The 18901-nt window shown below is 51.1% G+C and overlaps 1 protein-coding gene and 1 long non-coding RNA gene across 4 annotated transcripts in view; one reads left to right on the plus strand and one right to left on the minus strand.

Annotated features, from left to right (window-relative positions):
- LOC143826962 (uncharacterized) overlaps positions 1-16973 on the plus strand; it is a 39423-nt gene extending 22450 nt beyond the window's left edge. The window contains exons 2-3 of the long non-coding RNA XR_013227155.1: positions 12674-12745; positions 16893-16973. This is a non-coding gene — a long non-coding RNA (uncharacterized LOC143826962). The remainder of the gene's footprint in view (positions 1-12673; positions 12746-16892) is intronic.
- LOC143826959 (syntaxin-binding protein 4-like) overlaps positions 1-18901 on the minus strand; it is a 45010-nt gene that overhangs the window by 20419 nt on the left and 5690 nt on the right. Inside the window, exons 1-4 of one of the 3 annotated variants that reach the window (XM_077316003.1) lie at positions 15578-15830; positions 13953-14027; positions 8846-9116; positions 5944-6566 (exon numbers count right to left, since the gene is read on the minus strand). In XM_077316003.1, the coding sequence (XP_077172118.1) occupies positions 5944-6008 (65 nt within the window). In that variant the 5' untranslated portion in view covers positions 6009-6566; positions 8846-9116; positions 13953-14027; positions 15578-15830. Of the gene's footprint in view, positions 1-5943; positions 7881-8845; positions 9117-13952; positions 14028-15577; positions 15831-18901 lie in introns of those variants that run through there. The other 2 variants (XM_077316002.1, XM_077316004.1) reach the window with 2 other exon arrangements.

Consider the following 18901-nt stretch of genomic DNA (forward strand, 5'->3'; position numbering starts at 1 on the left):
AGCTAAGGAACTTCCTGATAGTTTTCATATAATCTCCTCCTGTGTCCTGATTCGATCAATTGGAGACTTCCTGATCTTTTGAGCCCACTTCCTCCCTGACAGCCTCAAGAAGAACAGTCAGTCAGGCTGTAAGGACTATCGCCCTCCTTTCTCGCACCCAGCAGTTGAATAAGCCATCGGTTGTAAGGATGTTCGCCTACCCCCCCACACACCCCGGTCTCCTTCTTCATTCCCTTTCCTGCTGCTTTGTTTCCATCCGTCCCCCTCCCCGGAGCTGGACGCGAAGGCAGAGCCCTGAATAAACCTCATCCATTCAAGAAAATAATCATTCGCCTCGTACTCGGCCAGCGATTCGGATGCATTAAAAGGGTTAACAGGATTATCCCTCTCCCTGCAATCCCAAATCCCTGCATGTTCATCCTCCCCTCCCTCGGCTTCCTGGTCACTAGGATCTTACCGGTTAGCAACTCATCAGGAGAGGCAGGTTGCCAGGGGAAGTGAGCCCTGGCGTCCATCCCATCCAGAACGGCTTCTGGGGGTCAGCCTCACCTGTTTGACTACCGCAGGGCTTAGTGGAGGAAAGGGAGCCTTGGCTCGAGCCAAAAGAGACATGCAGGATCTTTGCAATTGCTCAGGGCCAGCGTGACTGACTGCCGGGGGCCAGGACTTTGGGGACAGCCTGTTCTGCTACCTTGCCCAGTCTGCATGCTTGCCCAGGTGCCAACTCACTCGGCGTGGGAAGGAAGCCAGCTCTCTCACATGTGCAAGAAGCAAAACCCAGTTGTTCGGCCTGCCTTGAGTTTTCTGGCAGCCCATTCTGGCAGCCCATTGCTGTGTTCACCATTCAGCCCCATCAGCAATGATCACAACCTGCCCCCCTAGGACCTCCTAAGAGAGACAGAGAGAGAGAGAAAGCAAAAGAGAGGTTTCCAATTTTGACAAGCGTGGGAAATCTCATTTGCTTGATCCTCGTTCCTCTAGAAGCTGGCAGAATGAACCGTGCGGTTTCACAATAATTTTGCAAAGCTGATTTCATCGCTTCAAAGCAACGCCGGAAGGATTTCGGGGGTGGGTGGGAGGGAAACGCCCTGCTCGTGTGACAGGAGGAGCAGCTGGCATCTCCCAAGGCCCTGCTTCCTCCTTCCAAAATGCTGGCAACCATCTTGTGGCCTGGCAAGGTGGCTTCAATGAAATGAGCCCCACAGGAAGGCCATGCTCCTCCCCACTCTCACCCTACCTGCTGGCAAGAATCCCACCTAATTTTTGCACCTGTAGAAGGTGAACGCATCAGTTCTTGCTTATGTCCATCTTGGTATTGTCTTTTCTACAGATTTCCTCCCTGTCCTGCTTTGGGTATCATCTGAATCTTGTGACTGATTGTTGTTGTTGTTGTTATTAATTAAATTTCTAGCTGCCACTCCCAAAAGGCTCATGGCGGGTTACAAAATGTGCATAAAATCCCCAGTAAAATTACCCCCTAAAACAGGCCAGACTAATCTATAAAATGCACAGGAATCCATACAAAGAATCCAAGACATAACGGCGAAAAATCACAACCAAATCCACCCCCCAGGGGAATATCATCCCCCAGGAGTGGACGGGGGATAAAGTAACCCAGGAGGGATTCATGAAGCAGGAAAGTTCTTAAAATGTTTATGTCAACTATTTTTTCCCCATTGCTTGTACGATTTGGGAATCATGATTATTTCTAAGTTTTACGGTTTCTTGTAATCATATTGGAAAGCTAGATAGCAGAGAGAGAGAGGGAGGTAGAATCGCACAGATAGAGTGGCAGACAGAGGATAGACAGTTGTAGGTAGATAGATGTGGGTAGGAAGGAAGGGAAGTAGATCGGGAGATAGATAGCTATCAATAGTCATGTAGTAAGATCGATAGACAGATGAGAGAGAGAGGGAACGAACACAGACATTGGCTGTACACATACAACATGACGGCACTCAGATTTCCTCATGAGGAGAACCCCACTTAAAAGAATAAAATACTTTTGTCTAGAAGAGAAACAACTTTGTACAGAACGAGAGGAAAGAGAGAGAACACAAACAGTCTATTGTGTATTGCATTCCTTCTGTCGATTCTAGAGGCAAGCGGGGAGGAAGTGAGTTCACGGGAACAGGAAGTCCCCCATGAGCCAATCAGGGCAAAAGAGGAGATTTGAAAAGCACCAGGAAGTCCCTGATCTGAATATGCTAATTACACATCTCCTCCAATGCCCCCTCTTCATATCCTTTTGAATACTACAAACCGCAGATCTTGGGCGTGGGGGGAAAGTGAGCATGCATCCATAAGCAAACCTCCAGGTCACATAGCCTTGAGGGTCAAACACAGAACAATTCTCTTAGAGCTGTTCTCATAGAGAAGTTCTCTCAGAGCTCTCTCAGTCCCACCTACCTCACAGGCGGACTGTTCTGGGGAGAGGAGGGGAAGGTGATTGTAAGCCTCTTCGTGACTAATTCGGGTAGTAAACAGCGGGATATAAAAAGTCTATTTGCTCGCCTTTAAATAAGGATGGAGAACGCCTCATTTTTAAAATTCCTGTCCACTGCAGCGAGAGGCACCGTCTGGGAAACGACTCGCCCAAGAGCCTCTTTATTTCCTTCCCCCCCCCCTCCCTCCTTCTTTCTTCCCGAGGCCCTCAAACTCTCTAACAAATTAATCTTTTAATCAGTTCACTGAGTTGGGCCATATTTATCAAAAGGACGGGGATGCATTATCTCCCCGGCCATCTGCTTCCCGCCCTCCAAAGCTGCCTTCCCCGGGCGAAATCCTAATAAAAGTGTAAGGACAGCTTGGACATCAAGCCGCACAGCTGGCCGCTTTCACACGCACGGGTCGCTCCGGGGAGCCGGGCATCCGCTCCGGGCCCAGCGCTTCCTGCCGCTCCATCGCCGGACTAATCGCCCGCATATTGGGGCACAAACGGAGCAGCGGCTGCTGAGCTCAGCTCTCCTCTCCTACTTTTCCATCTTTCTGCTGACCGGGCCCTGCGGAAGCCGTTGGCACTGCCGGGCATCTGCGAAGGGCCTTGCCGTGCCGTGCCGCTAACCTCATGGCTTTCTCGCCACTTTTTCAATCCCAGAATTCCTGCAAGGTGCTCAAATGTGTGTCCCCCTTCTGTTTTACCTGCACAACGACCCTGAGAGGTGGGCCTGTTGGCATGCGTCAGCGTGCCCAAATGGGAGTGTAAGAGTGGGAGGCTGGTGGTCGCAGGTGGCTATTCTTCCAGGGACGCACCAGGGGGTAAATAGTCCCTGTGGTGGCAGGGCTCTGTGATAGCTCTGTGAGAGCTCCCCAGGGGCTACCTGGGCCTCCCCTTATATTCTGCCTCAATGGACTCATCCACAAGCTATTTCAAATGTGAAAGCAAGGAACCAGACGCTTCCATTGACTGGGGGGGGTGTTACGGCATGTTTACCATGCCTGGGAAAGAGGGAAGAGCCTGGAACCTCCTCCTGGCTCAAACCACCTCCTTTCTCTCCCGCCTCTGTCTTCCTTGGGTGTGGCAGGGAGGCATGGCCAGCTGACACCACTTCTGGCTGTGTTCTGGGGCTCTGGAAAAAATATTTCAGGGGCTCCTCCATGAGAGAGAGAGAGAAAGAGAGAGAGCTTGTTAATTAATTTGTTAATTATCTGCTTTCCTGCCGGCTGATGCTCAAAACCATGTACAATCCAAGCGGACGTTCAAAGCAGTGTATAAATGTGAACATCGGAAAAACGAGGCGTGAACCCCGTGCTTATGCAGGAGCAGAGGGCAATGGAAGCAAAGCCAGGGAGCTGTCCAGCAGCCAAAATACCCCCCAGGCCGGTCTAGACTTAAATATCAGGCAGATAGCTGCGTGGGCCTGCAGTGGAAGACCGTGATTCATGCCTCGGAGCACCTGAGAGACCAACAAGAATTTCTGGGTATCGCTTAAAGAGTGATGAATTCTAATCTGGAGCACCGGGTTGGATTCCCCACTCCTCCTCCACGTGCAGCCAGCTGGGTGACCTTGGGCCAGGCACAGTTCTCTTAGAGCTGTTCTTGCAGAGCAGTTCTCTTGAGCTCTCTCTGCCCCGCCAACCTCACAGGGTGTCCGTTGTGGGGGGAGGAAGGGAAAAGTGTTTGTGAGTCACTTCGGGACTCCTTCAGGTAGTGGGGAGGGAGGGGAGATGAAAGAATCCGATATTTTATTTGCTCGCATCCTTAGCTTTAAGTTTGATATTTTGTGGGGCCCAACAGTTGTTTTGTCCTAGGGGTTCTCGACCAGGGTTTTGTGAAACCCTGAGGGGTGTTTTGTTTTGTTTTGTTTTGTTTTAGCCATGGAAAGGTTTCTCGAAGGGGTGGGAGCTAATTAATTTTCTATATATTTTTAAAAATTTGTTAAACATTTGTCGGGTGATATGCCCAAATACGGTCATGTCAACCTAGACCCCCCCCTCCCAAAATGGCCAGTGATGTGTGTGTATGTCCCAAAATGGCCCATGTGTGTGTGTGTGTGTATGTCCACAGCTTTGCTTCCCAACCATATTCTGCACAATTGCACCACTTCTGCAGTTTCTCAAAGCTTAAAGAGGTTTCAGGGGTTTCTCGGTGGTAGAAAACTTGAGAAAGACCGCCTTACATCTTTGCTGAAGACAAGTCCGAATCTTTCTCGTTCTTCCCACTGACCCCCTGACCAGGTACGTTCAACATCAGAGCTGGCTCAACGTTTCTGACCACGAATGTGGGGATGACACAACAATTGGTAGGAAAGCAACAAGGTTCAGAACTGCCGGCCAAGAGAAAGTCCAGGAGTGTGACATTGCTAAAGATGCCGTGAATGCAGGACCCCGAACTGTGCTGCCAATCAAAGAAGCGGGCACAGTGGGCATATGTGACAGGGCCTTTTCGGTGGTAGCCCTGTGATCATGGCATAGCTTTCCCAGGGAGATGCACCTTAGCTCCCTCACTCTCAGTCTTCAGGGGGTAAAGAAAGACTGTGTTTGACTAATTTAGGGTTTTGTTTTGTTTTTAAATGGCAGTCCTAATTGGGATTTTAAATTGTGGTCCTTTAGGGCTTAATTTTTGTTTAATTATCCTTTTATTTATAATATATATATGTGTCACCTCAGGTTCCACGAGGGAGAATGGCAGGGAATAACTGTTTCAAACATGGAAATCAAAAGTAAACTTCACGCACGTAGCAAACCCCAGATGAGATCTGTCTCGTACCGTTCAAAAACCTCTTTCAGAAACACTACCTACAGTGTAGCCACAGTCCAAGCAACATGGGAAGAGCCCAGCTGGATCAGACCAGGGGTCCATCTAGTCCAGCCTCCGGCCTCACACAGTGGCCAACCAGGTCCTCTGGAAGACCAAAAACAGGGCAGAGAGGCCCAGCCCTTCCCTTGAAGTTCCCTCCTGGCCCTGAGATTCAGAGGATTAGTGCCTCTGTAGGTGGAGGTTCTCCTCGGTCACCACGGCTAGTAGCCATTGATATTCTCTTCTACAAATCTATCTAATCCTGGTTAAAGCTGTTTACTCCCGTGGCTATCATGACACCCTCTGGCAGCAAACATTTCAATCCCCATTTCAATCGTTCTTTGTGTAAAGTTGTCAAGTCGATGGCTTTGAACCCATGACGTCCCCATTTCTTCCCGGCCCCAGTATGGCGGGCCTGTTCTCTGATTCTGTGGTTAGGCCTCAGTCTTGGCGCTATACTCCCCCCTCCCAAAGGTTCACAACCCCTCGCTATAAAAGACAGCCCCAAAAGTTGTTTGCCCCCTCTGTAGATATCCACACACATCCTGGATGCTCCACCTCACAAGTGTGCCCCTTCTGGGGTCCCATGCTTACCACCCCTCCCCCAAATCCCCATGCCACGCCACAATCCATGTAGAAATGAGACAGAAGACAATACAGACACCCCCCCCCCGCCCCCAATCCAGACCGGCAGCCCTTCTTACCAATAAATGAGAGAAAGCCCGTCGAAGCGTTCGAGTTCTCTGCCAGACGGCTTGAGATAGGACATTCTTCTCCGGCCCCGGAGTCCTTTTCACCGTCCCCAGCGCCTGGTGACGCAGGTCCAATCCCTCGGTTCCGAAGCCATGTGTCGCTGAAGGGGACCGACGATGGCTCTTCCACTTGCACCGGGGATCTCTACGTAGTCCGAGGAGCTCTTCCCCAGAACCGGCCTGCTGCTAATCCCAAGGAGGCGGGATGGGCGGCAGGGTCCCCGACAGGCTTCGCCCCGGACCGAAAAGCAGGACGGCGACAAGATCTGAATCAGAGTCCCAACAGCGAATGCCCTCCGCTCTCCCCACCACCACTCTCCAAGGGGGCCCCCGCCTGCCCCGGCTGCCTTGGCCCGAGCATTGCACTCTGGCAAGCCTTTGGAGGGCGGCGTGATAGGAACAGATGTTACGACTCTTGCTTAATCCTTCGTGGCAGCTCCGTCAAGGGCAGACTCACTGCCAAGGGCTTCCAAGGTTTTAGCTCTGGCTCCAGACGGAGCCGCCAAGGGAGGGACGGCGAAGCCACCTGGGGGGGACCCCGTGCATCTTCTTTGGAACTGCACAGAGATGTCTTCCTGTTGCAATGGGGGGAAAGACAGATTATTCCAGCAAGTAGACAATGAGGATCACTCACGGGGTCTCGTGAAAGGCAGGAGAAGCACCCCTCCAGGAGCTGCTCAGCTTGGCAGGCAACGAACAGTGGCCAGGAGCGACATTTCAGTCGCGAGCCTCCTTTCTGGGTCTCGGAGGCTGCCAGCCCCTGCCTCCCGCGGACTTGACAAAAGATCTCCTGGCTCCACGAGCAGATCAAGGGAAAGAAGATTTCACGGGTTTTATTTAGTCTGTCAACAACAGGATGAAGATCCCGCCTGCCCGGGCAGAGAGGAGGGGGAAGTAGAAATAAAACAAAAACTAGAAGATCTTTGCTAAGCTCCGGGACATTTTAAAAAGCGTGCTGGCGGATAAATTTGCTTCAATCAGATTATTATTTTTTTTAGAAATATCCAAACTATTAATATCCTTAAACCCCAGATAAGGCTTGACAGTAAGGGGTAAACAGCCCGGGGGTGGTGGTGGGGAAATTAACCTATATTAAATGCCCCCGTAACCACCAAAGAGAGAGCTACTTTCTACTTGGTCTGTAGTTATTGTGTTTGCTGCCACTTCTGTGGAGTTACAGCCATGGGGCACGGCTTTCAAGGATCTCCTGCAGGCGGTAATGGTGGAGATAAGCATTCAGCATATTTAGATTAGATTAAAAACTTCTTGGTATTTTTTAAACCATGCTGATTGGCTTCATCGGGGACTTCCTGCTCCTTTGAGCCCACTTCCTCTCTGCTTGCCTCCAGCTCAATACTCAGTTATGCAGTTAGGGCCCTCTCTCTCTCCTTTCTTACTTGTAAAGTCGTTTTCTTAGTAAAATGGATTTATTCTTTTAAGCAGGCGGCACTCTCTTGCATCTTTAAACTGCAGTGACCCTTAGAATTTGGCTCCTGTGAGCATGTTTTTTTCCACCTGCAAAGCACTGGAAAGCAACGCAGTTTTCCACGCCTGCCCATCGGCGAGGGTCACGGTGCTGAATCAGCCGTGTGCTTTTGCGCTTCCTTTGCAAACCTCCCTGTTATCTATTTAGGGAGCTCGGCGGAAGCCACAGGTGGGAGCGCACGAGGCCGCAGGTGAGCAGAAGGGCCAACCGCGTTGCATAAGTCCGTCGGATCACAGGTGTCACGGCGGTTGAGAGATTAAGTCCAGAGGGGAGGCGTCGCCCTTTGGCTGAGGGATCCAGGCCAAGCTGACCGGCAAGCGACAGAATTAGCGGTGCAAATCCGCAGAGATATGCCACGCCAGCCCACAGGAGCCAGGGGGGAGCAGTGGCGTGGATGCCCCAGTGAGAGTGTCGGCACCCTTAGGGCAGGGGTAGTCAACCTGTGGTCCTCCAGATGTCCATGGACTACAGTTGCCATGAGCCCCTGCCATGCTGGCAGGGGCTCATGGGAATTGTAGTCCATGGACATCTGGAGGACCACAGGTTGACTATCCCTGCCTTAGGGGACTTGCAGGAGTGCTGAGAAATTTAGTTTGCCTGTGGGCAAAGGAAGCATCCGACAGCGGCAAGATTTGAACCTCCGGAATCCTCCTACCCACTGGCTTCTCGGGCTCCTAGGATATACAACTACATCTATCCGTCCATCCGTCCATCCAGTTAAGGTCCCGCCCCTTCCCAAACCTTTCCCTCCAAGTCGCTCGCAAGCAAGAGATTGGTCTTCATTTAAACGAAACTTTACTCCCTTTTGCCATTCAACTGCGTATCATTCTCTCAGAGCCTCTGCTCAACGTGCAGGAGGTCCCCGGTTCAATCCCCGGGTAAAAGGACCAGGCAGGAGGTGACGGGGAAGACGTCCGACTGAGACCCTTTAGAGCGGCTGCCGGCCTGAGCAAACAACCCTGACTGTGGGGGACCGAGGGTCTGATTCAGTAGCAGACAGCCTCTGGTACTGAAGATCACAGTGGCATGGGAACCGAAAAATTTCTGATTATTTCCTTGAAGGAAATAAGTTCTGATGCTTATTCCCCACCCTTTGGATCCTGCAGTGGCACAGATAGGCACACTTCCCCTTTTTGTGTGTGTGTGTGTGTGTGTGTGTGTGTGTGTGTGTGTGTGAGAGAGAGAGAGAGAGAGAGAGAGAGAGAGAGGTATGCTCCACACCCTAAGATGGGACCAAACATAGCTCAGGAGCTCTCTCTAGTGGTTGAAGGGAGATATAGCAGCTTAGCATGAACCATCCCATATTTTGCCCCTTCCTAGCGTCCTCCCTTCCAGCTTTCACATTTCTACATCCAGATTTCCACTCACCAAGCGCAGGCCTTTCCGGTCTTCATCCATCCCTAGATGCTGTCCAAACAGCTCAGAGTAGTAAAGCGACCGAGCAAGAATTTAACGAGAACCTGCAAGGTTTCGTGCTGAAGACTGGCGGACTCTAATCTGGAGAGCTAAGTTGGACTCCTCGCTCCTCCTCCGCATGCAGCCGGCGGGGTGACTTTGGGCCGCTCACAGTTCTCTCAGCACTGTCCTCGCAGAGCAGTTCTGTCGGAGCTCTCTCAGCCCCACCGGCCTCACAGGGTGCCTGTTGTGGGGAGAGGAAGGGAAGGCGATTGGAAGCCGCTCTGAGACTCCTTTGGGTAGTGAAAAGCTCTTCTTCTTCTTCTTCTAATCGGATACTCTAGCCCAGCCGTCCTTAACTTTTTTTACCATTGAGAAACCCCTGAAATATCCCTCAGGCTTTGAGAAACCACAGAACTGTGCAATTGTGCAAAATATAATTGGCCTATCATTGGCTAATTTTGGGTCAACTTGAGCCAGTCCTGTGCTCTCAGTCTCATGTCCCTCACAGGGTTGTTGTGAGGAACACATGAGAGGAGAGGGCAAAGATGGTCCTCCAGCGAGGAGAAAAGTGGGTTATAAGGCTAAATAAAGTAAATACACCATCGTTCAGCACTGAGAAAAATTAATTCTTGAACGAGTTTCCCGCCTCCAGGAGGAGCTCTTAGATGGAAGGTGTTGGGCACAGCTCAGAGGGTTCCCCCCTCCCCTTCCCATTGATACAGGAACAGGTTGATTTACCTGCAAAATACCTGGCCGGCCCAACCCACTCTATTTTTAAACATTCCTGCACTATTCTCGTTCCCTGCTCCAGATCCAGCTGGGCCAGCTACTGTTCAGGCCAGGGGTGGGCCTTCACGGGTGTCACATCCGCCATGACATTCTCCTTGTGTGAGAGAACGCCACCTGGCAGGCAGGGCGGTGGGGCGGACTCGGGTGCGAATCCTGACCCCACCCAGTACAGAGCCGAATTTTCACGGAGCAGTTTGTTCTCCGTGGCCCGGCCTTGTGAGGGTTGCCGCCTGTCAGACAGTGGCTGGTGATCTCCCGGAGGGACAACTGGTCCCCAGGTGGCAGAGAGAACATGGCAGCTTCAGAGGGCAGCCTCGAAGGCATTGTAATCTGAGAAGGCCCCCCAGCTCATCTCTGTCTTTGAGCCTGGTGACCTTGGGCCCATCACAGTTCTCTCAGAGCTCTCTCAGCCCCACCTAGCTCACAGGGTGTCTGTTGTGGGGAGAGGAAGGGAAGGTGATTGTGAGCCACTTTGGGACTTCTTCGGGTAGCGAAAAGCAGGGTATAAAAAAACAGCTATTTATTTATTCAAGCATTTAATTCTGCCAGGGAGTAAACCTTTCTTGACATAGAGAGCCATCATTCCATACGGCTAAGGCACAAAACACATAACACAAAGGCCAACAGAAAATGTGATTCGGGTAAAAAAATGCAATGATTTCGCTTAGCAAAACTCGGGATCCACATTTGCCTGAGTACCCCAATCTTTCCGAATATTCTCTCATTTGCCGTAAAAAAAAAACAAGCACCCAGTTACTTGAAATTTCGAGTTTGGCTTGGCAAACGGCCTTTTTTCTTCTTGTTTCTTCTGTCTGTCTGTCTGTCTGTCTGTCTGTCTGTCTGTCTGCCTGTCTGTCTCTCTCTCCACATTGACTGAGCATTCACTCCATGTGTCGGACGAAGTCAATTTCATCTCCAACAAGCCCCTGGCTGCTACAAAACTCTCATCCTTGGCAGAACATAAAGAGGGCATTTGCCCAAAGCTGCCCATCCTGCCTGTCCAGCCTGGCCCCGTCTCCCCTTGCCAGCGGCCCTGGGTTCGAGTCCTCCCTTCCCAGGGCTTGGGGGCGGCTGCAGGGCCCGGACAGACAAGGCTCCCCGCTTTTGTCCTTTCTCGGCCGAGCGTTTCTATCCAGAGAGAGCCTGAGCCTGTCAGCCAGGGAGAAGTCCCCCTCCCCTTGGAAGAAAGGCACGCCAGCTATGAAGGCGCAGGAGGGAGAGGCCGAGGCATGAACTGTGGTCTCCTGCCAGTTCCCAAAATTGAAAACGTTGCCCGGAGCAACGGAATTGGCTGCAAAGGGGTTGAAAATAAATCAGAAAATCTGAGAGGGAGTCGGGATCTCCACAGAGGATCTCAGTTGACCGTCTTTCCCCGCTCGGACGGCTGACTTCCTTTTCCCTGCGGCTGCTACTGCGTAATGCCAAGCAGGTTTCTTTGCCGTTTCATTTGGCAAGGCCTCATCCTGGGATCGCTGGGAGCAGAGCAGCTAGAATCGGAGAGCCCCGAGTTCGAAGCCAAGGCGCTACACAAGCCTACCTCACAGGGTTGTTGAGAAGGTACAGGGAAGGAGGACCGGACTGGGCAACCCTCCCCCTGAGCTCCTTAGAGGAAGCGGGTGGTGGTGGGGATGTGCTAGAAATATTATTTCCACCCAGCCTTTCGCCACAACAGGATGTGCAGCTTCCTCATACTGAATCAGGCTCCTGATCCATCACAGTCAGGATTGTCTACTCAGACTGACAGTAGCTCTCCAGGGTCTCTTTCCCATCCCCTCCTGCCTGGTCCTTTCAACTGGAGATGCTGGGGATCGAACCTGGGACCTCCTGCATGCCAAGCAAAGACTCTTCCTGCCAGGGACAGGCTCCCCTAATCAGCCATCCAACTGGGCAAGCATGAGGAGTGCCTACAGAGCCCCCCAGGGAAGCATATTTGCTGAGGGGGCTTCTTCAACCGTCCCCCCAACGCTGCTCTCTCTGGGCCAGGCCTCACAGATTCCAGCTCCCCAACTTGGTGAGCCGGAGACGAGGGTGTGACCTTTTTGGTTTCTCGACAGCCCAGTGCTCAGCAGAGCAGCACCCTTCTCGGTCCGCGGCAGGCGACGGACGGGCTTGGGAGGGTGGCGTTGCGCTGAGGATGGCAACAAAGAGAGAAGGAATGAGGGAGGGCCGGCCGGCTGCGGAGTCCGGGCAGGCCAAACCTGTTCCTGCAACCCGGGAGCTGGTTCGGCAAGGGAGCGGTCTTCCCCAGAGCGAGGGATGGGACGGGCCCTGCTCGCTGGGTGCAGTTTCAGGTGCGTGAGCCGGGCCCCCTGGCACCTGTGATCCAGAGGGAAGGGAACAAGAAACACGCTTGGCCGTTACTCAACAGCACCTGCCAAACTGGTCAGCTGCTTCTGTCCTGGCTGATGTCTTATCTGCTCTGAGGCAGCGGGGTGTAGCGGTTTGAGTGTCGGGGCAGGGATTCTGGGTTCAGATCCCGTTCTGGCCCACAGTGCTGATCTACAATGCAGGGTTGTTGTGAAGGTCAACCAGGCACGCTGCCCGGCGTTGCTTAGATGAACTGGGCCAGGGGGCAAAAGAATGATGCTGAAAATGGACCAGCGGGAGGGGCCTGCCCTACGACAGTGAGATATTTTAGATGTTCTTACGGCAAGGTATTACGCTGCTTTCCCTTGCCGTTTTTAATTTCCAGCTGTCTTGATTTCATTATCCATGATGCTCCTGATCTCCATCGGAAATGCTTCCCCCGATCTAATTGCACCCCTCTTGAGGACTGAAACAGAACTCATTTCAATTAGGCAAGCAACCCGCCTCTAACAGAGACGCTGCCCTTCCCGTGTTTCCACCGGCCCCCGAGTCATTGGGGCAGCTCCTCAAAACTGTCCTGCCGCTTTCTGATTCCGCCCTTCCTGCTTTCTTATTCTGCCCTTTCTACAGAAAACCAATTAAGGCATTACTATTAACAACCACATATGGCAAAGTTGATAATAATGATGTCATATCCTGCAGGGTTTCCGAGGTGGCACGGTGAAAAGCATATTCTGGAAGAAGGCAGGCCGGAGACAAAGCGAAATCAAGCAGGTAGAAATCTTCCCCACACAGTGGGCCCGCATCAATTCAGTGCCACCCACCTCCCCCAAGTTCAGCACCACCCACACGACAAGCCACAAAGGCTGACCAGAGAGACACTAACACACACAGACAGAGGGCCTCCCCCTCTGTGGTTTCTGGTCCGTTCAGGGTGTTCCCCTCCTCACGTGGAGACATGGGTATGCGCAAGGCATTCCTGTACCACCCATCCCTTGACAGCAACATGAATCACTGCTCTGGCATTTTGGCTATGTGGGCAGGACCCATGTCACTGCGGCCACAGCAAGAGGGTTGGTTAGATGACCTGGGGCCAGGCTCAGATTTTATATCGTAGCAGGAAATCTTGGGCTTTTCACCTGCCGGTGCCCTTCCTGCCGCTGCCTCCTCCTCTTCTGTGAAAAGGAGGCACCTGCGGACAACAGGTGGATGGCCCGCCGATCTCTTCCAGGCTGCAGGTTTAGTGGCAGAGCCAGGGCCGGCCCAGCCCAAGGGCCAGTACAGGCAGCTGCCTTGGGTAGCTGAAATCCAGCAGCTCTCAAGGACGCAATAGCAGGGATGGAATTCCCCTCCCTGCAGTGCCAGAGCCTGGCTTTTGCAAATTGCAACCCCTTGTTCCTAACCCCATACAAATGAATGGGGCAAAGAGTCCATTCAGTTCTAAGGAGGAGGGGGTGCATTGGGGAAAAACCTCGAGGCAGAAAAGACGGTTTCTCCTCCACTTATCCCAAAGGCCTGGGGTTAGGGACAAGCGTGCGTACCTACTCACTCCCCTCCCAACCACACACGTGACCACACAATCTCAGCCTCGCCTACCTCGCAGGGTTGTGGGGAGGATTCATTTTTTTGTAATTGTATTTATAAATACCTTTATATACCGCCTCTCCTGGCCTAAGCTGGTTGAGGCGGTTCACAACACTGAAATACTTTTAAATTATTTTATTTATTCACTCATTTCTTTATTTATAGTTCAGTCTGTAGCCCACCACGCCCACCCAGGGGCTCGTGGCAGGTAACAATAACATGTTGGGGAATAGAAGGAGGAATGTTGAGGAACCTCTAAGAAGTGGGTGGAAGAAAGTTTAAGAATGTTTAGGCAGAATGTGGAGTATCCAGGTGCTGGGATGCTAAGGAGGCTACCTGCTGGACGGACCCCCCTCTTAAAATGTCCTGCCCATAGCAATGAAAAGGGGACCCTCACCTGAGCACGTCCCTCCTCTTGGGACAAGCAGGTTATCTGGTTTGAAACTGGCCTCGTGAGCTCCATTTCCTCCTCCTGGTGGGAACACAAACAAGATCAAGGTGTGATTAGCTCAGAGCAGGTTGCTCAGGAGGCTCCTCCGCGTAGGTGGGAGAAAAACACCCAAATCGTCAGCAATTCTCTGGTGCAGCAGTTGGACTCGATAGGCCCAAAAATACCCTGAAGAGACAAGCTGCTAATTTATTGCTTCCTGTCATTACCTCTCATCTCCAGGCTTCGGAGATCAGTTCCCCTGGAGAGAATGGGTGCTTTGGAGGGGGGAGCTCTACGGCACTGGACCCCACTGTGGTTTCCCAACCTGAATCCAGCACCTCTACCCCCTACCAGTGAAGGGATAACCTTAACTCCAGATCAGCGGCTTAATAAAGACACAAGAGCAGAACAAACAGGGAGGGCATGGTCAAGCTGGCAACTCCATTTCAGAGAAAATTTTCCATTTCCCCATCAGCCTTTGCTAGTCTAACATTACTGTGGGACCCCGGAGGAATATAGAATCATAGAGTTGGGACCTCCAAGGTCATCTAGCCCAACCCCCTGCAGAATGCAGGAAATTCGCAACTCCCTGCTCACCGTGTATTCTTGAGATGCTGAAACGGAAAGGCATTTTTCTAATTTTATTTTAACTGTGTGCATTCTGTACTGTGTCCCTGCGTCCCAAACCTGTGACTCAATCCCACAGTGCCTCTTGTTAAGGGACAATAATTTAGAACGTCCCCCATCCCCTCGGTGACTATAAACAAAGGGCTCTGATCCCTTCAGCACAGCGTGAATTCATGCCTCCCAATCGCCCAATGGAATGCCTCCACAACAGGCTGAACGAAGAATGAAGAACAGTTAGACAGTTAGGATCCTCTCCCTCCTCTCTTTCCATGCAAAGTTAATTCTCTCTTGCCCGTTTAAACTCTGCCAACAGGCAGGCGGCTTCTTAAGATGCGATCTCAATTGGCAGCTGTGGGCGTGCGGATCCTTTCCTTTGGCCAGAGGGTAGTTTTATAAGCTCTGGGAGGACTTGGAGAAAAAAGAGGCCGCCTGCCACAGACGGAACAAGAAAGGAATTCCCGCAGGCAGACCTCCCAGAATCCCAACAGGTTTCCAAGACCACAAAGACCACTTTGCAAGGATCCACATGCAAAAACCGTGCGCCAGACCGGCATGCCTCAGCTCTTGTCCTGGGAAGCATCTAGTCTGGACAATGTTTGCCCGCTGCAGAGAATGGGCTGCAGAAGGGCGTGGGGAGCATCGAGAGGAGAGGCCAAGAAAATGAACTAAAAGGCAACAGTTGCATAAGAGCTTCTCCCGTGCTTCCCAGGCCCTCCCTGCTGCTGCTTGCCTCCCACAAGAGCAGCACAAGATCCCTTAAACTCAGGTGCAATCAAGGTGCCCCAAAAAATACGCTCAGGAACTATGACAGCCAGATTCAGCAGCTGACCGGTACAGTACGGGCCGTGGGACGGAACTGGTTTCCTTTGGATGAGATACTCAAAGAGGGGCAGGCTTTCTGAGTGCTGAGTGCTAGCACCCAAAGGGGGAAGGACCATACCAAAGGCGATCCACCTTAGACTTACCAGCCCGGAGATCGTCCAGAATTATAACAGGTCACCACTCCTGACTGAGATCCCTGCCCTCCACAGGCCCCACCAACACAGGCTGGGAGCTAGAAAGTGATCCTGTGCCAGGCAGAAAAAACATCCACTCGAAATACTTCAACGAAACAATCACCAAAGGTTCTTCTTGAAGTTAGGACCAAATGCTTCTCGGGGAAATAGCAACGAGCTGTTTTTCTTGGGATCGCAATGCGACACTTGAGAAATCACAAAATGTTTCCCTCGAAACCAAAACAACCCTTAGAATAGCTCGCCGGTGTTGTCTTTTTTTCTGTTTCAAGGGAAACGTCTTGTTGCTTTCAAGTATCACGTTACAATCGCAAGAAAAAGACTCGTTGCTGTTTCTTGAATTCGGTTTCCGAATTTTTGTTATTGTTTCAAGCAGTTTGGCCCCGATGAAGTATTTCAAGAGGGTATTGCAATTTACCATGTGGCCGTCTTTCCCCAGAACTTCCAGGTGGGGAGACTCCTTCGGGGAGAGAAAAGCGTCATATAAGAACCAACTCTTCTTCTTCTACTAGAGATCTCCCCATCTCCTCATAGCACCCATCGGCACCTTTTCCAGGGTTCCTAAGAAGTGGGTGGGGATTTTGTCCCGCAAGGCCTCTCATTGGTGATTGGAGACCGGCTGTGCAGAGGTTTTGGAAAGCTGCTTTGGCAGTGCCACAGCCCAAAGATCTGCCTTGCGCGGCAGGCGTTAATTACTCTGTGGCTGGCCCCGCCTTCTGCAGCAGCCATTTTGTGCTCACTCTGCCATACCAGAATTCCAAATGTGCTCGCAGGCCGGAAGGCCGGGGACCGCTGTTCCCTGCAGAACGAAACGGAAAACGATTCCAAGCGCCAGAAGCGGCAGAACTGGAAAGCTTGAGGTCCAAATCAGCAAAATGCCACTTTGTGGGTTGAGAGTCACTAGATTATTTTAGCATCCTGGAAGAATCAGTGCGCTAAGTGTGAAAGAGGGCAAGCCAGAACAACTCCCGTGGTTACCTTTCAAGAGCCTAAGGAAATCTCTGCTCTTCCCCCTTTCCGCAAAGCTCCTCTCCTGTCGGGCATGTAGCATCTTGTTCCCCTTCTGCTCCTTTCTTCCCACCTCTGCAGTTGCTGCACTGTTTGGGGAGGGTTACTCTTCTTTGTAAACAAGACGGCCCGTGAGGGAGTCCCAGGTTCCTAACAACGCTGTGCAATCTCTGCAGAGGAAGTCTGCAAGACACTGACTTAAGCCCCAAACGTGCAAAGGACAGTCCCTATTTGATTGGGGTCCTCTTTTGCTTTTTAGGGCATCCATTCCATGGGGGAAAGTTGCGAGGATCGGACTGCGGTGTAAGACATCTGTGAATTCACCGGATATTAAAACTCCGCACTTTTTGAATTTTTGCTTTCAGAAATTTTCTAATTTTTTTATGTCAAAATATTTTTAGGTCAAGTTAAAGCTCTTGACGAGACGCAACTGTTGATTTTTACAGTTTTGCAATCGTCCGAAAAATAATGGAGATATCGCAATGCAATGCTGCCTGCAGCCATACTGTATGGGGAATGGCTCTCTCGTGAGGAGCGTCCCTCGTGCCCAGCCTCCATCCAGGACAAGTAGGGTTAATAATGGCCCTAAACATGGGTGAATGACAGGTGCAGGGGAAAATACCTGTGCAAGGACTGTATGGATGTGAAAGCTGGACAACGAAAAAACTAAAAGGAAGAAAGTTAATGAAACAAAATTTGAGTCCAGGGGAACCTCGAAGACCAACAAAGTGTTATTTGAGGCATAAGCTCCCAGGTGCCATTTTATACTCCACTTTTCACTACCAGAAGGAGTCTCAAAGCAGCTTACAATCGCCTTTCCTTCCTCTCCCCTGTGAGGTAGCTGAGGCCGAGAGAGCCCTGGGAGAACTGCTGTGTGAGAACAGCTCTTACAGGACTGTGACTAGCCCCAGGTCACCCAGCTATCTGCACGTGGAAGCGCAGGAAATCAGATTTAATCACCAGATTAAAAAACGCCGCTCTTAACCACTGCACAATGCTGGTGGCTACGGCAGAAGGCAAGCTCCAAATTAGCACATGCTATATTGAAGGTGTTTAACAGATGCAAACACCAAACAGGATTAACATGCATAATTGATACGGTCAACATTTGTTTGGATTTAATTCCGGGGGGGGGGGTGGTATAGTGAAGCAAATAAATGTATCTGAATTGGAGATTGATATGTAAATTGTGGAATGCAGTGAGTCATTAACTGAGGGACCCTGTTGTTTTGCTCCATCTGTCTCTTCTTAAGCATGGAGGTCACTAATAGCACCTTGAAGGTGGGGTGACCGGCTACGTGATGTTATGTCTCTTCTGTCCCCAGACTGGAGAAATACATTCCGATTGGCCGTTCCAAATTACACAACATCCTACTATTCGGTGCATTACATTACAATCACAATTCCAATCTACTATTCCAAAGAAGAAATACACAAAAATAAAGAGGATGGGTAGCCCTTCTTCGTGGAGATACAGATGGGAAGACTGGATGAGATTAGGATTTGGAATGAGATAAGAAACCAATATCCCAGTTAGGTCCTGGGGGACGGAGGCTGTTCCAAGTGTTGTAATAACTTGTAACTCAGCAATTTCCATTTCTAGCCCACGTTCAAGTTGATTCATTTGAAATGGAGCGTCGGAGGAGAGTTTTACCAATACTGTGGACAAAAACGTGGGTTCTAGATCAAATCCAGCTTGAACTCTTCCTAGAAACTAAAATGACTAAGCAGATGCTCTTGTACTTCCCCCACATTGTGAGAAGACAAGAGTCCCCGGAAAAGAGAATCTTGCTAGGAAAAGTTGGAGGCAGCAGGAAACGACGAGGGAGACCCAAGTGGAGATGGATTGATTTGAGCAAGGAAGTCACAGCCCTCAGTTTGCCAGCCCCAAGGCAAGGCTGCTAACAAGAAGATGCCCTGGAGGTCTGTAATTCATAGGCAAGGACTAGGAAAAGACAATAATCCCAGGATAAGAGGAAGACCAAAGAGGAGACAGACTGACTCAGTCAAGGAAGCCACGGCCCTCAGTTGAGCCAGCCTGTTGACGATAAGATGTTTGGGAGGTCACGTGACTCACAGTGTCGTCATGAGTAGGAAATGATGCAGGTACTTCTCCTACATTTGGATGTTCTGAGCCTTGGAGGTGCGCTGCTTTCCCTTCCTCCCATTGGCTCCAGCTTTATAAGCCTCCCATCTCTCAATCATTTGTCCCAGATCCAGAACTCCACAAAGATTGGGCCAGAGCATCTCCGGCATCCCCATTTTCTC

This window comes from Paroedura picta, chromosome 17 (genome assembly GCF_049243985.1).
Source record: "Paroedura picta isolate Pp20150507F chromosome 17, Ppicta_v3.0, whole genome shotgun sequence".
NCBI lineage: Eukaryota > Metazoa > Chordata > Lepidosauria > Squamata > Gekkonidae > Paroedura > Paroedura picta.